This window comes from Felis catus, chromosome B2 (assembly GCF_018350175.1).
Source record: "Felis catus isolate Fca126 chromosome B2, F.catus_Fca126_mat1.0, whole genome shotgun sequence".
NCBI lineage: Eukaryota > Metazoa > Chordata > Mammalia > Carnivora > Felidae > Felis > Felis catus.
In genome coordinates this window covers 89,286,907-89,299,974 of record NC_058372.1, presented here as the reverse complement: position 1 = coordinate 89,299,974, position 13,068 = coordinate 89,286,907, and the positions used below count along the sequence as shown (strand labels likewise).

General features: G+C 36.5%; 1 protein-coding gene across 10 annotated transcripts in view; it reads left to right on the top strand.

Annotated features, from left to right (window-relative positions):
* The window catches only part of USP45 (ubiquitin specific peptidase 45), a 78,017-nt gene that overhangs the window by 33,496 nt on the left and 31,453 nt on the right, over positions 1-13,068 (top strand). For 9 of the 10 annotated variants that reach the window (XM_045057881.1, XM_019831004.3, XM_045057878.1 and 6 more), the window contains 2 exons: positions 3,311-3,441; positions 12,077-12,164. In XM_045057881.1, the coding sequence (XP_044913816.1) occupies positions 3,311-3,441; positions 12,077-12,164 (219 nt within the window). Of the gene's footprint in view, positions 1-3,310; positions 3,442-12,076; positions 12,165-13,068 lie in introns of those variants that run through there. The other variant, XM_019831007.3, reaches the window with a different exon arrangement.

The following is a 13,068-nucleotide window of genomic DNA, read 5'->3' as shown; positions in this document are numbered from 1 at the left end:
TGACAGCATTCAACTGAGAGCAGACTTCTGCTTCTTTAGACTCTCCCCTAAATTACTTATCCAAAACTCAAATCCTCTATCAGTTCTTTCCAACACCCTTTTATTGAGACACCCCATGGTTTCCCATCGTGTATGTTGTCCCCAAATGCAACAAGTAATAAATCCCTCTTGTTCAACTACCAGTGTGTTCCTGGTGGTCTTTGGCTTGAGGGAGCTGACACTAGTAATAATGTTTTTAGTTAGAAATTGTGTGTGTGTGTGTGTGTGTGTGTGTGTGTGTGTGTGTGTGTGTGTGTATGTGTGTGTGTGTGTGTGTGTATTGGAGGAAGACAGTGTATATATAGCTCATGATCTGGCTTTTGAGAACACTTAAGAAAGGGGAGTTTTAAAAATTCTTAGCTCAGTGTAGTAATCTTAGATTTTTCTTTTCCCCAAGGAAGCAGATTTGAAAGACGATATTGTATTTCTTTGTTGAAAGACCAGCCTGTAAACTTACTGCCTGTTCAACCCCTTAAAATCTTTATGGTACGTCCTATACTCTTCTAAAGTTGAGTGAGATAGTGAAAACCATTAAATGGAAGTTGATACTTAGTCACTTGAAAAGATTTCCTATTAAAAGTGATTGAATGTTAAGTATTTTACATGTAGAACTGTGTCTCAAGATTATTATAGGGAAGTTAGATACTATAACTGATCACTTTAGGTTTGCATTATTCTAAGAGGAGAGTTTCAATCTTAGAGCTTAGATACATAGGACATACAGTTGACCTGAGCTGGAGAGCTGTCAGCGTAGATCACTGCTCTTTGAATCACCAGTTTTACTTTGCCCTTTGTAAACTGTATGCCTTTTGTTTCTTTTCCTTACCTTACTGTGCTGGCTTGAACCTCTAATAACATGTGGACTAGAAATGATGAAAGCAGGCATCCTTGCCTAAAATCCCCAAATTAGGGGGAAAATATTCTTTCAATAACATTAGGAATGAAGTTAACTGTAGGTTTTTCATAGGTGTTCTTTTTTGTTTATTAATATCTGAAAGTTTGTACCTTTTGACCTCATTCACCCATTTTACCTACCCCCTCACTCCCTGGCTCTGGCAGCCACCAATCTCTTCTTTGTGTCTATGAGCATGTTTGTTTGTTTGTTTATTTGTTTTTGGGTGTTTTGTTTTAAATTCTACATGTAAGTAAGTTCATATGGTATTTGTCTTTCTCTGTCTGACCTATTTCAATTAGTATGCCCACAAGGTCCATCCATGTTGTTTGCAAATGGTAGGATTTCATTCTTTTTTATGGCAGAATAACATTCCATTGTATAAGTATACTACATATTCTTTATCCATTCATCAGTTGATGGATACTTAGGCTGCTTCTATAATTTGACTATTGTAAATAAAGCTTCAATAAACAGGGGTGTGTGTATCCCTTTGAATTAGTGTTTTTATATTCTTTTTAAAAATTTTTTTTATATATTTGTTCATTTTTGAAAGACAGAGACAGAGCACAAGCAGGGGTGAGGCGGAGAGAGAGGGGGACACAGAATCTGAAGCAGGCTCCAGGCTCTGAGCTGTCAGCACAGAGCCCAACATGGGGCTCAAACGCACGGACCATGAGATCATGACGTGAGCTGAAGTCGGACGCTCAACCAACTGAGCCACCCATGAGCCCCTAAATTTTTTTTTTTAATGTTTTTATTTATTTTTGAGAGAGAGAGAGAGAGTGAGCGAGCGAGCGAGCACGAGCAGGGAGAGGGGCAGAGAGGGAGGGACAGAATCCAAAGCAGGCTTCAGGCTCCGAGCTGTCAGCACAGAGCCTGATGTGGGGCTCAAACCCATCAACAGTGAGATCAAGGCCTGAGCTGAAGTCAGATACTTAACAGACTGAGCCACCCTGGCATCCCAGTGTTTTTGTGTTCTTTAGGTAAATACCCAGTTGAGTGATTACTGGATCATATGGTAGTTCTATTTTTAACTTCTTGAGGAACCTCCATACTGCCTTCCAGAGCACCTGCACTAGTTTGTATTTCCACTAACAGTGCACAAGGGTTTCTTTTTCTCCACATCCTCACCAGCAGTTTTTTCTTTTATTTTTGATTTTAGCCATTCTGACATGTGTGAGGTAATATCTCATTGTAGTTTTGATTTGCATTTCCCTGATGATGAGTGATGTTGAGCATCTTTTCATGTGTCGGCCATCTGGATGTCTTCTTTGGAGAAATGCCTGTTTATGTCTTCAACATGGCAGAGAGCACTTTTGATACTCAGAGACTATGGAAAAATTATAGCCTGTCCTTTCTGTGGTTTTAGTCAGATGGTAGATTTAAAGAAAAATTTTTTTTTTTTAATGTTTATTTTTGAGAGGCGGGAGGGAGAGGGGCAGCGAGAGAGGGAGACACAGAATATGAAGCAGGATCTAGGCTCCAAGCTGTCATCACAGAGCCTGATGCAGGGCTTGAACCTATGAACCGTGAGATCATGACCTGAGCTGAAGTCAGATGCTCAACCCACTGAGCCACCCAGGTGCCCCAGATGATAGATTTTTTTTAAGGGTAGTTGGTATGAAATATATATGTAACATGTATTTCATAAATACACGAATGAGGCAACATATTTGGTAGTTGTATTAGAAGATCCCTTTCTATAATGTCCCAAGATGATATTTGGCATTTGCTTTTAATTCATTGTTTGTAAGGAGAGAGGATTACTGGTGAAGATAACATTTTAGAAAGCAAAACTTGGTGGGGGAAAATTTTTAGAATAAAATGGGTTTCTCCCTCACACAATTTTAGCTGCTTTTGTCAAGCTTTTTCTCTCCATTTTAAAAGAGAGGGAATGGTGTACTAATTTTGTGACATAATTTCCCATTCCTTATTTTATTCATAAAATATTTTGGGAAAAGAAAGCTATGGAGTTTGCTAATAAATATAATTTATCATTATATTTGATAAATATAATTTATTAAATATAATTTATGATTGGAAATAAATACATATCAAGTAGATAAGTAATTTCACTTTTAGGAAAGCACATTAAGGGACATTTATAAGCAACTAAATATTGGTGATTTAACTCTTAAACTAATACTTTCATTAAGTAAAGAGCAGAGGATATGAGAATACCTGTGTTTTTCAAGGTAAGACACTTAATTCCATTATCCCATTTTTTAAAAATTCATATGTGTGGGAATAAAGTTTCTTAATGTACTTGAGGCAATTTAGTTGTCATCATTTAAACAAAGTATAACTCTTAGTTTTTAATAATATTTAAGTTTAAAATTGCATATTTCTGACAAAGAGTTGATCATGTTTTTAAAGGACCCATTAATGGTGGAACTTTCAAGCCCTGGACCATTGACCTCAGCCCTGTTCCTGTTTCTTCATAGCATGAAGGAGACTGAAAAAGGACCACTTTCTCCTAAAGTTCTTTTTAATCAGCTTTGTCAGAAGTGGGTGCATCTAAATTTTTGATATAAATAATTATGAGTTATAAAATTCTAATGTATCACTTAATATGGGTAGTTTCACTCTTACTATAACACTATTATTGTCTAGACTCTCAAGAGATTAAGAACTAATATTTGTTTAATTGCAGCTGTGTGCTTTATGTAAATTATATCTCATAATAGTCTGAAGAAGTGCTTGTTTATCCCCATTTTATAAATAAGGAAACTGAGACTCACAGAAGTTGAGTAGCTTACTTAGTTGTATAGTGACAAAGCCAGGATTCAAATAGAGGTCTGTCCTGATTCAGAAGCTCATGATGTAAGAACAAAGAGTAAGAAAACTATAGAATTGTAAAATCTAAAAGGTGCCATAATAGGTCATCTGAACCTAGTTTTCTTATTTTTACTTTTATTATAATTTTTAAGTATACTCAACCTGCAATATGGGGCTCAAGCTCATGACCCCAAGATCAGGACTTGCATGCTCTACCAACTGAGCCAGCCAGGTGCCTTCCTTATTTTTATCATTTTTTAAAAAATGTTTATTATTTTGAGAGAGAGAGGCAGAGAGAGGGAGAGAGAGAATCCCAAGCAGGCTCCAGGCTGTCAGCGCAGAGCCTGAAATAGGGCTTGATCTCATGAACCGTGAGATGACCACCTGAGCCAAAATCAAGAGTCAGACGCTTAACTGACTGAGCCACCCAGGTGCCCCTTTCCTTAGTTTTAGAAATGAGCTTCAAGGCAAATAGAGTTTAAGTGAATTTCTCAAGATAGTACTGTATGTTCAAAAACAAAATCCTTGGGTACGTGGAAATACATACATACCATAAAGGACCTGATGCAACTTTAATGCTTTCACTTATTCCTTCATCTGAAAAAATTGAGAACTGGGGCGCCTGGGTGGCTCAGTCGGTTAAGCGTCTGACTTCGGCTCAGGTCACGATCTCACTGTTCGTGAGTTCGAGCCCTGCGTTGGGCTCTCTGTTTACTGCTCAGAACCTGGAGCCTGTTTCAGATTCTGTGTCTCCCTCTCTCTCTGACCCTCCCCCATTCATGCTCTGTCTCTCCCTGTCTCAAAAATAAATAAAATGTTAAAAAACAAAAATTTTTTTTAAAAATTGAGAACTTATTTGTGTCAGTTACTTGCTAGATTCTAGGGATACACAGTGTATAACATATTAAAAATAGATCCTGTCATGGAGTTCATGAGCTAGTCCAGTCCACAATTACTAAAATATGTAGAAACAAAATTCTTTAAATGGGAACTTAACATTTTTTTTATATCTCTAGGCTTCAAAATTTCATTTTAATTTAAGCTAGTTACTTGTGCCATGGCATTATATTGTATTTTATCTCATAGAATTGTACCAAGGTTAATTTTTTCAAAAATAATTGTGAAAAGAACACTTACCATGAGCTCTACCTTCTTAAATTTTTTCTTTTTTTCTCTTGAAGTTATTTATTTATTTTGAGAGAGAGAGAGAGGTGTGGGGGAGAGAATCTTAAGCAGGCTCTGTGCCAACAGCACAGACCCCAACTTGGGGTTTGATCCCACCAACTGTGAGATCATGACCTGCTTTGAAACCAAGAGTTGGAGACTTAACCTACTGAGCTACCCAGGCACCCCTACCATCTTAAAATTTTTAAGTATACAGGGGCACCTGGGTGACTTAGTCAATCAAGCATCCAACTTCGGCTTAGGTCATGATTTCGTGGTTTGTGAGTTCAAGCCGTATGTTGGGGGCTGTGCTGCCAGCTGCCAGCTTAGATCCTGGAGCCTGCTTCAGATTCTGTGTCTCCCTCTCTCTGTCCCTCCCCTGCTTGCACTCTGTCTGTCTCTCTGTCTCTCTTTCTCAAAAAATAAACAAACATAAAAAATATTAAGAAATAAATAAACATTAAAAAAATTTAAGTGTACAAAATATTGTTGACTGTAAGTGCAATGCTGGACAGGAGATCTCTAGAGCTTGTCCATCTTGCTTGACTAAAACTTTATGCCTATTGATTATTACTATTTTTCCTTCACTCCAGGCCCTAGTAGACAACATTGTGCTCTTTTATTTTATGAATTTGACTATTTTAGGTTCTTCATATAAATGGAATCACACTATTTGTCTTTCTGTGACTGGCTTATTTCACTTAGCATACTGTGCCGTGGTATTTTGAATGTGGTCAAAAATATAGAGGGTTTATTATGTGTTTAATTTAGTAGGCAAATGCTGTTTTTCAAAACCTGGAGAACAGAAAGTCCCATAAAAGTCTCAGAGACTTTGGTGCCTCACAGAGTTCAAAAGTTTTTAGGAATTTATGTCAATTAGAAATTTGTTTTTGGATCTCCAAAAATAACTGTTTTGCATTTTTTTTTTGTTTTATAAAGATTTATAAATTTAAAAAAATGTTTAAATAATAGGTGTTCATGGATAGACATTCAAAGTAGTATTTACCTTATTTTTTTCAAAAGTGATTATGCATACACAGACATATACACAGATTGTTTGCAACTTGTTTTGCTTAATACGTTTTTTACATTTTTCCATTTTAGTGCATGTGGGTATGACTTACTTGATTTTACGTGTGTGTGTGCTGCACTTGTGAGAGTACATCAGTAGGATATATAGAATTACTGGATCAAACATCATTTGAAAACATTAAAAATTGCCTTGTGTTTTTTATGTTTACTTTAAAAAGAGATGTATATTGGGTGGCTCAGTAGGTTGAGCATCCGACTTCGGCTCAGGTCATGATCTCGCGGTTCGTGGGTTTGAGCCCTGCATCAGGCTCTGTGCTGAACACTTGCTCAGAGCCCAGAGCCTGCTTCAGATTCTGTGTCTCCTTCTCTCTCTGCCCCTCCCCCGCTCACACTCTATCTCGCTGTGTCTCTCAAAAATCAATAAATGTAAAAAAAAATTTTTTTTAAGAGATACATATTAAGAAAAGTAATTTTTAAAAACCTGGTGAAGATTTGAGCCATGTATGTTGAGTCTGTTTTGGGACTTTGTTCTGTTCCATTGATCTGCATGTCTATTCTTACCCTAGTCCTCCACTGTGTCAATTACTGTAACTTTATAGTAAGTCTTGGAATTGGAGAATGAGAGTTCAAACTTTACTTTTTTTTTTTTAACTATTTCAGGTCCTTTGCTTTTTCACATGAATTTTACAATCAGTTTGTTAATTGGGATTGCATTTGGAGATCAGTTTAGAATGGACATCTTAACCATGTTGCGTTCCAAAGTATGATTATGACATATCTTTTCAGTTATTTAGGTATTTGATTTTTCTCATCAAGTTTTGTGATTTTCAGCTTACAAATGCTACACAATGTTGTTAGATTTACCTTTAGAATTTCATGTTTTTAAATACTATTTATTGTAAATTGGTACTTTAAAGAAATTTCAATTTCCAGTTGTACGTTTCTAATATACAGAAATATACTTGGTTTTTGTATATTGATCTTGTTTCTTGCTGCTTTGTTTAATTCATTTACTGGTTATAATAGCTTCATGTAGATCTTTTGGGATTTCCTATGTAGACAATAATGTCATTGGTAAATAAAGACCATTTTATTTCTTCCTTTAAAATTTGTATCCTTTTAGACCTTTTTCTTACTTTATATAGCTGGCAAGGACCTCCAGTACAATGTTGGAGTGGTGAAATATGCATCTTTGCTTTGTTTCTGATATTAGGGGAGGAACATTCAGTCTTTCACACATAAGTGTGATAGCAGCTGTAGGTTTTTCCTAGATGCCTTTCATCAGGTTAAGGAAATTCCCATTCCTAGTTTTTTCTGAGGATTCTCATCAAGAATAACAGTATTTGATAAACTCCCAATACCCAATTTTTCCTTAAAAAACAACAAAACTTTATTATTTAAATAAATAAACATTATGTATTACCATTGGTATACTTTGATTCCTGGCCCAGAGAAACCATGAGATAATAAATGTTTTTTTTCTTTTAAGAAAAAAGAATGGGTATTGGATTTTATTAAATGCTTTTCCTGCATCTGTTGAAATAATCATATGGGTTTTTAAAAATCTGTTGAAACAGTGAATCGCATTAATGGGTGTTCTGAATAGTTTGTATATTTGACATACATTAAGCTGTACATATTTAAAGCATACCATTGGATAAGTTTTGAGATACTATATATATATATATATATATATATATATATATATATATACATATACACATATAATGTATATCTACATACTTGTGACACCATTGCCACAGTGTGATGAATGTATGCATCACCCCTAAAAGTTTTCTTGGGCCCTTTTGTGATCCCTCCTTCTGGACTGTCTAGCCTAAACCCCTCCTCTCTGTACCTCTTACCTGTTTTTGTCACTGTAGATTCGTTTGCATGTTTTAGATTCCTATATATAGTGTGTACTCTTTTCTGTCTGGCTTCTTGCTATAGTTATTTTGAGATTCATCTACATTGTGTGTATACATTACTTGATTTTTGAAAGTTGAACCAGTCTCTTGTAGTTTCTATTGTAAGAGTGATTATCAGACATTTCTACCACTTGTGAATGTTGGGAGCAAATTCTTCAACTTTCTTCTGGATTCCCCACCCACCCCAATTCTTGTTATTTTGCAGTAGTTTTAAGGATCACAAGAAGTTGAAATAAGAGTACAGAGTTACTGTGTACCCTTTATTTCGCTTCCACTATCAATAATAACTTAAACAACAGTGCATTGTCAAAACTAGGAAATTGACATTAACACAATACTGTCAACTCTCCTACAAATCTTTCTTGGATTTCACCAGTTTCTACATGCATTCTTCCTTAAAAGGTTCAAAGATGCTCTAGAGTGATCTTTTCTTTATACTCATTTATGCCCATCTTTTGCTTTGTTTACTCCTTCACTCTTTTATGTTGGTAACTAATATTGATGTGCTGAGCTTTCTTTGGGTTTTGTCCATGAGGAAATATATATGTATGTGTGTGTGTGTGTATATATATGTGTGTGTGTGTGTGTATATATATATACACAAATATGCATGTGTATGTATATGTGTATACACATATATGTATATACACACACACTGCAAATATATATGTGTATACACATATACATACATATACATATTTGTAGTTTTGTGATACTCTATGGTATGTCATGTACATTAAGGAGTGCCACCAAATTCTCAAAATACTATTATCTTTTAATTTACTAGTTTGCCCTTCAACTGTGTATAGAATTTATCCTATCTATTGATTTTTATATCTGTAGTTTTATTTTCTTCTAATATTTTCAATTGGCTATCTTATCAATATCTACATATCCCTTAAAAAAGTTTTTCTTTTTGGGGCGCCGGGGTGGCTTAGTCAGTTACGTGTCTGACTTCAGCTCAGGTCATGATCTCATGGTTCATGAGTTCCAGCCCCACATCAGGCTCTGTGATGACAGCTCAGAGCCTGGAGCCTACTTCAGATTCTGTGTCTCCCTCTCTCTCTGCCCTGCCCCACTCGTGCTCTCTTTCTCTCTCAAAAATAAATAAAAAAAAAAAAAGTTTTTCTTTTTTACCTAATATCTAGGCTTTTATTGGCATGCCTTTATGTTTTTGTACATTCTCAACATATTGTAACATCTTTGGATCAGTTTTATAAAATTTATTTGGAGTGAAGTAAATGCATTTCAGTTGTTGATTTTTTTAAATCAGATTTCTTTGTGTTTTATGATATTGGTTTGTAGGCTTCTTGGGAGTAGAATTTTTTGTTTGTTTTTTCCCATTTTTTCCCCCTTTGCTTTCTTCCATTTCCTCCACCCTTCCTTGTTTCCCCTGCTGCCTTTTTCACATCCTCTCCCTTCCATAGCCTCTTTTCCTCATATCCCTCTCTTCTCTGCCTAAAAATGTCAAATTTTAAGATAGCCTTACCTCTGAACTCTGGGCTGGCCTTGGAGATTGAGGTCTTGTATTGGCTTACAGTTACTCTGCTGCCCTCATCTGGGGGAGGTGAGAAGAGTCTATAGAAGGTTTGGCCTGGTTTCAGGTCTCTAGGCTAAGTATGTGTTCTCTTGTAGCCTTAGTTAGTATTTGCCTAAGAGCTTCCTTTCAGGCTCTTGGTAAGGTTGACCATCTACATATTTGTGGGTTCATTTCTGGGTTCTCTATTCTGTTCCATTGATCTATGTGTCTGTTCCTGTGTCAGTATCATACTGTCTTGATGATTACAGCTATGGAATACAGCTTGAAGTCTGGAATTGTGATACCTCCAGCTTTGGTTTTCTTTTTCAGGATTGCTTTGGCTATTCAGAGTCTTTTGTGGTTCCATACAAATTTTAGGATTGTGTGTTCTAGCTCTGTGAAGAATGTTGGTGTTATTTTGATAGGGATTTCATTGAATATATAGATTGCTTTGGGTATTACAGATTCTTTAAGTCTTCTTAAAATTTTTGACCCAGTCCTAGGTAGAAGAAGAAAGAAAAAAAAATCTAAGTTTGTTTGTTTATTTATTTTCAAGTTAGTTAACATATATGTCGTATTGGTTCCAGGAGTAGAATTTAGTGATTCGTCATTAATTTTCTTGAATGGTTTAGAAGGCAGTAACTGGTCTGTGGATAGTTGAGATGGAGCTGTAGGCAGAGACGTGGTAGAGAAAGTTTCTCCTTTGTACAGGAACAATTTCCTTCCTGTGCATCTGCTTTGAAAGCCACAGACTGTTCCTCCTACCTGCAACATGGCAGATGAGGATCCCTGAAGGATTCCCATTTGCCCTTTGCAATCTTCTTCCACTTCACTGAACTTCCTTGATGCCTACAGCACAAATGTCATGTCATGCAGTTTCTGCCTTACATGGATTCCAGCCATGGAAGCCCAGATAGGGGTGAGAAATGTGTCCATCTTGGTTTCTGTCCTCTTCTCTGATCTAGAAGGTGATCTATATCCACCAAATGCAGAAAGGGAAGCCCACAAGGGCAGTAAATCAAAGTTCTCAGCATCCTTTTGCTTTTGCTACTACTTAACAAGAGTGAATAAATGAAATTACGGTTCCTATTATAGGCTAGATTCACTGCTAGTTCAGATAGCTTTTTAGCACCAGGGACTCTCATTAGTGCATTACTAGAATGAATGTTTATTATGAGATAATAAAGAATAATGCTTGAAGTACTGGACTCAAGAATCAAAAGACTTGGATTTACGTCAGTGGCACACAGATTGTTCTTCAGTTTTCTCAAGTGTAAAACAGTTCATCTTAACTGATTTCTTAACAGCACTGTTGTGCATATCAAATGAGATATGTTGGACATACCACAAGGAGAACATTGTAAACTTGTACTACAATAAGATATTCTTACTATTTTGTATTACTTTGACAAAATTCTTTCTTCATCTTAGATCAGAGCACTATCTAAATTTAGCACTTATTTTCATTTCATTTTAGTATTGGAATTTATTGCAGAAAATACTGTTTTTTAAAGTTAATGAAATCAACTAAATATTTGCTGTGTTGATCTCTCCATGTACAGCACCTGAACCTTTAATTAATACGAGGAAATTTAGTTGTTAAATCCTTAAAATAAATACATTCACAGAGATATCAGATTGTTGTTCTTTATTTAAATATAAATAACTTCTTGTTTTTCATTTGGTTATTCAGGGTAGGAAGATAATAGATCACAGTGGCTTGGGTTTGAGTACTATATTTTTGCTTGCTGTGTGACCTTGCAAATTATTTGAATAATCCCTCTGAGCCCCCATGTATAAACTGGAGAAAATAGTGCATCCCAAGCTTGTTTGAGGATTGATCTATGTAAAGCTTAACATATGTACTATGCTTGCATGTAGTAGTCACTTGATAAATGACAGCCATATTATTCTTTTTTATTTTATTTATTTATTTCAAGAGAGAGAGAGAGGGAGAGAGAGAATCCCAAGCAGGTTCCATGCTATCAGTGCAGAGCACCATGTGGGGCTTGATCCCAAGAACCATGAGATTATGACTTGAGCCCAAATCAAGAGTCAGATGCTTAACTGGCTGAACCACCCAGATGCCCTGATAACTATATTATTTTCTGTGTACTGATGATCTCATCTTAATTGGAGCAGTGATCATATCTGCTCTTTTTACCTAGTGGTAAAAGGACTATACTGAATCTTTGAATATATGTTATTTAAAAATGATTTTAACATTTTTATTTATTTTTGGGACAGAGAGAGGCAGAGCATGAACGGGGGAGGGGCAGAGAGAGAGGGAGACACAGAATCGGAAACAGGCTCCAGGCTCCGAGCCATCAGCCCAGAGCCTGACGTGGGGCTCGAACTCACGGACCGTGAGATCGTGACCTGGCTGAAGTCGGACGCCTAACCGACTGCGCCACCCAGGCGCCCCTTAAAAATGATTTTAGATGAGGGGCACTTGGGAGGCTCAGTTGGTTAAGCAATTGAAGTTTGTGAGATTGAGTCATGCGTTGGGCTCTGGGCTGACAGCATGGAGCCTGCTTGGGATTCTCTCCCTTCTTTCTCTCTGCCCCTCCAGAGGGGCCCTGCATGCACACACATGCGCACACACACACTCTCTCTCAAATACATTAATCATGTAAACATTCAAAAAATTATTTTTGATGATAGTAATATATTGTTGATGAAATTATCTTTTTTCTTTCCTGTTTTGTTTTTAAATCATAGGGCCCCTCGATTTAAAGGTTTCCAGCAACAGGACAGTCAGGAGCTACTGCATTATCTGCTGGATGCGGTGAGAACAGAAGAAACAAAGGTCAGATTTCTTTAAATTGATTACATATACTCTTTAAGAAGAGGGTAAAAAATTGAAGGAGTTAATTTTTACCATAATTTTAATATGGATTGAGAAGTAATTTGATTTTTTCTAACTATTCTATTCCTTTATTTATTTATTTTGGCCAGTTCTTCTAAAAGATTATTTTCTTTTATCCTTTTGCACCCCCCTTATCCTTTATTAGTTGATACCCTTTGACTGTAAATAACAAATAAATTCAAGCTAGTTTAAATAAGGAGAAGGGAAGCTAAGAATCTAGGTGACAGGAGGTATGGGTAGGGATATAGGGACAGGAAGGTTCTCAAGAATCCAGAGAATATTCTCCTCATTTCCCTGGCTCTGTAGATTTTCTTTATTCATTTTCCTGCAAACTGAGTAGTTTCTCAGCTTCTGTCTCTGAATGATAGCACATGACCTTCATATTTTGCGCATGTTGCAGTTCCACGTATATAAAACCAAAACTGGCTGTTTGTGAATCCCAACTCTGAAGAGAAACTCTGTTACCTCATGTTGGATTAGGATCCACTCAGGGATGAGTCACTGGTAACTAGGGGAATGGGATCCAAGCCTCCTGGATCAGGGAATGTTTCTGAGAAAAGAAAGAGTGGCTCATGGCCTGGATAGATTTCCCCAAACAGTGTTCATTGTCATCCTGTCCCTTTATCGATTGGGTGGTAGTTGCCTGTAATATTAAATGAGTTAAATTCAACTTTTTTGGTGGGGACCTACGAATGGGATACAAGTTTTCAGAGAAAATGCAAGATATTAAAGCTGTCAAGTACACAGCACATATCCTTCATTTTTCCTCTATCAGTCATAGCAGGACATTATTAATCATTCATAACGGTTCTGCTGAGTCTGGATTCAGGCTCGGAATCATTCT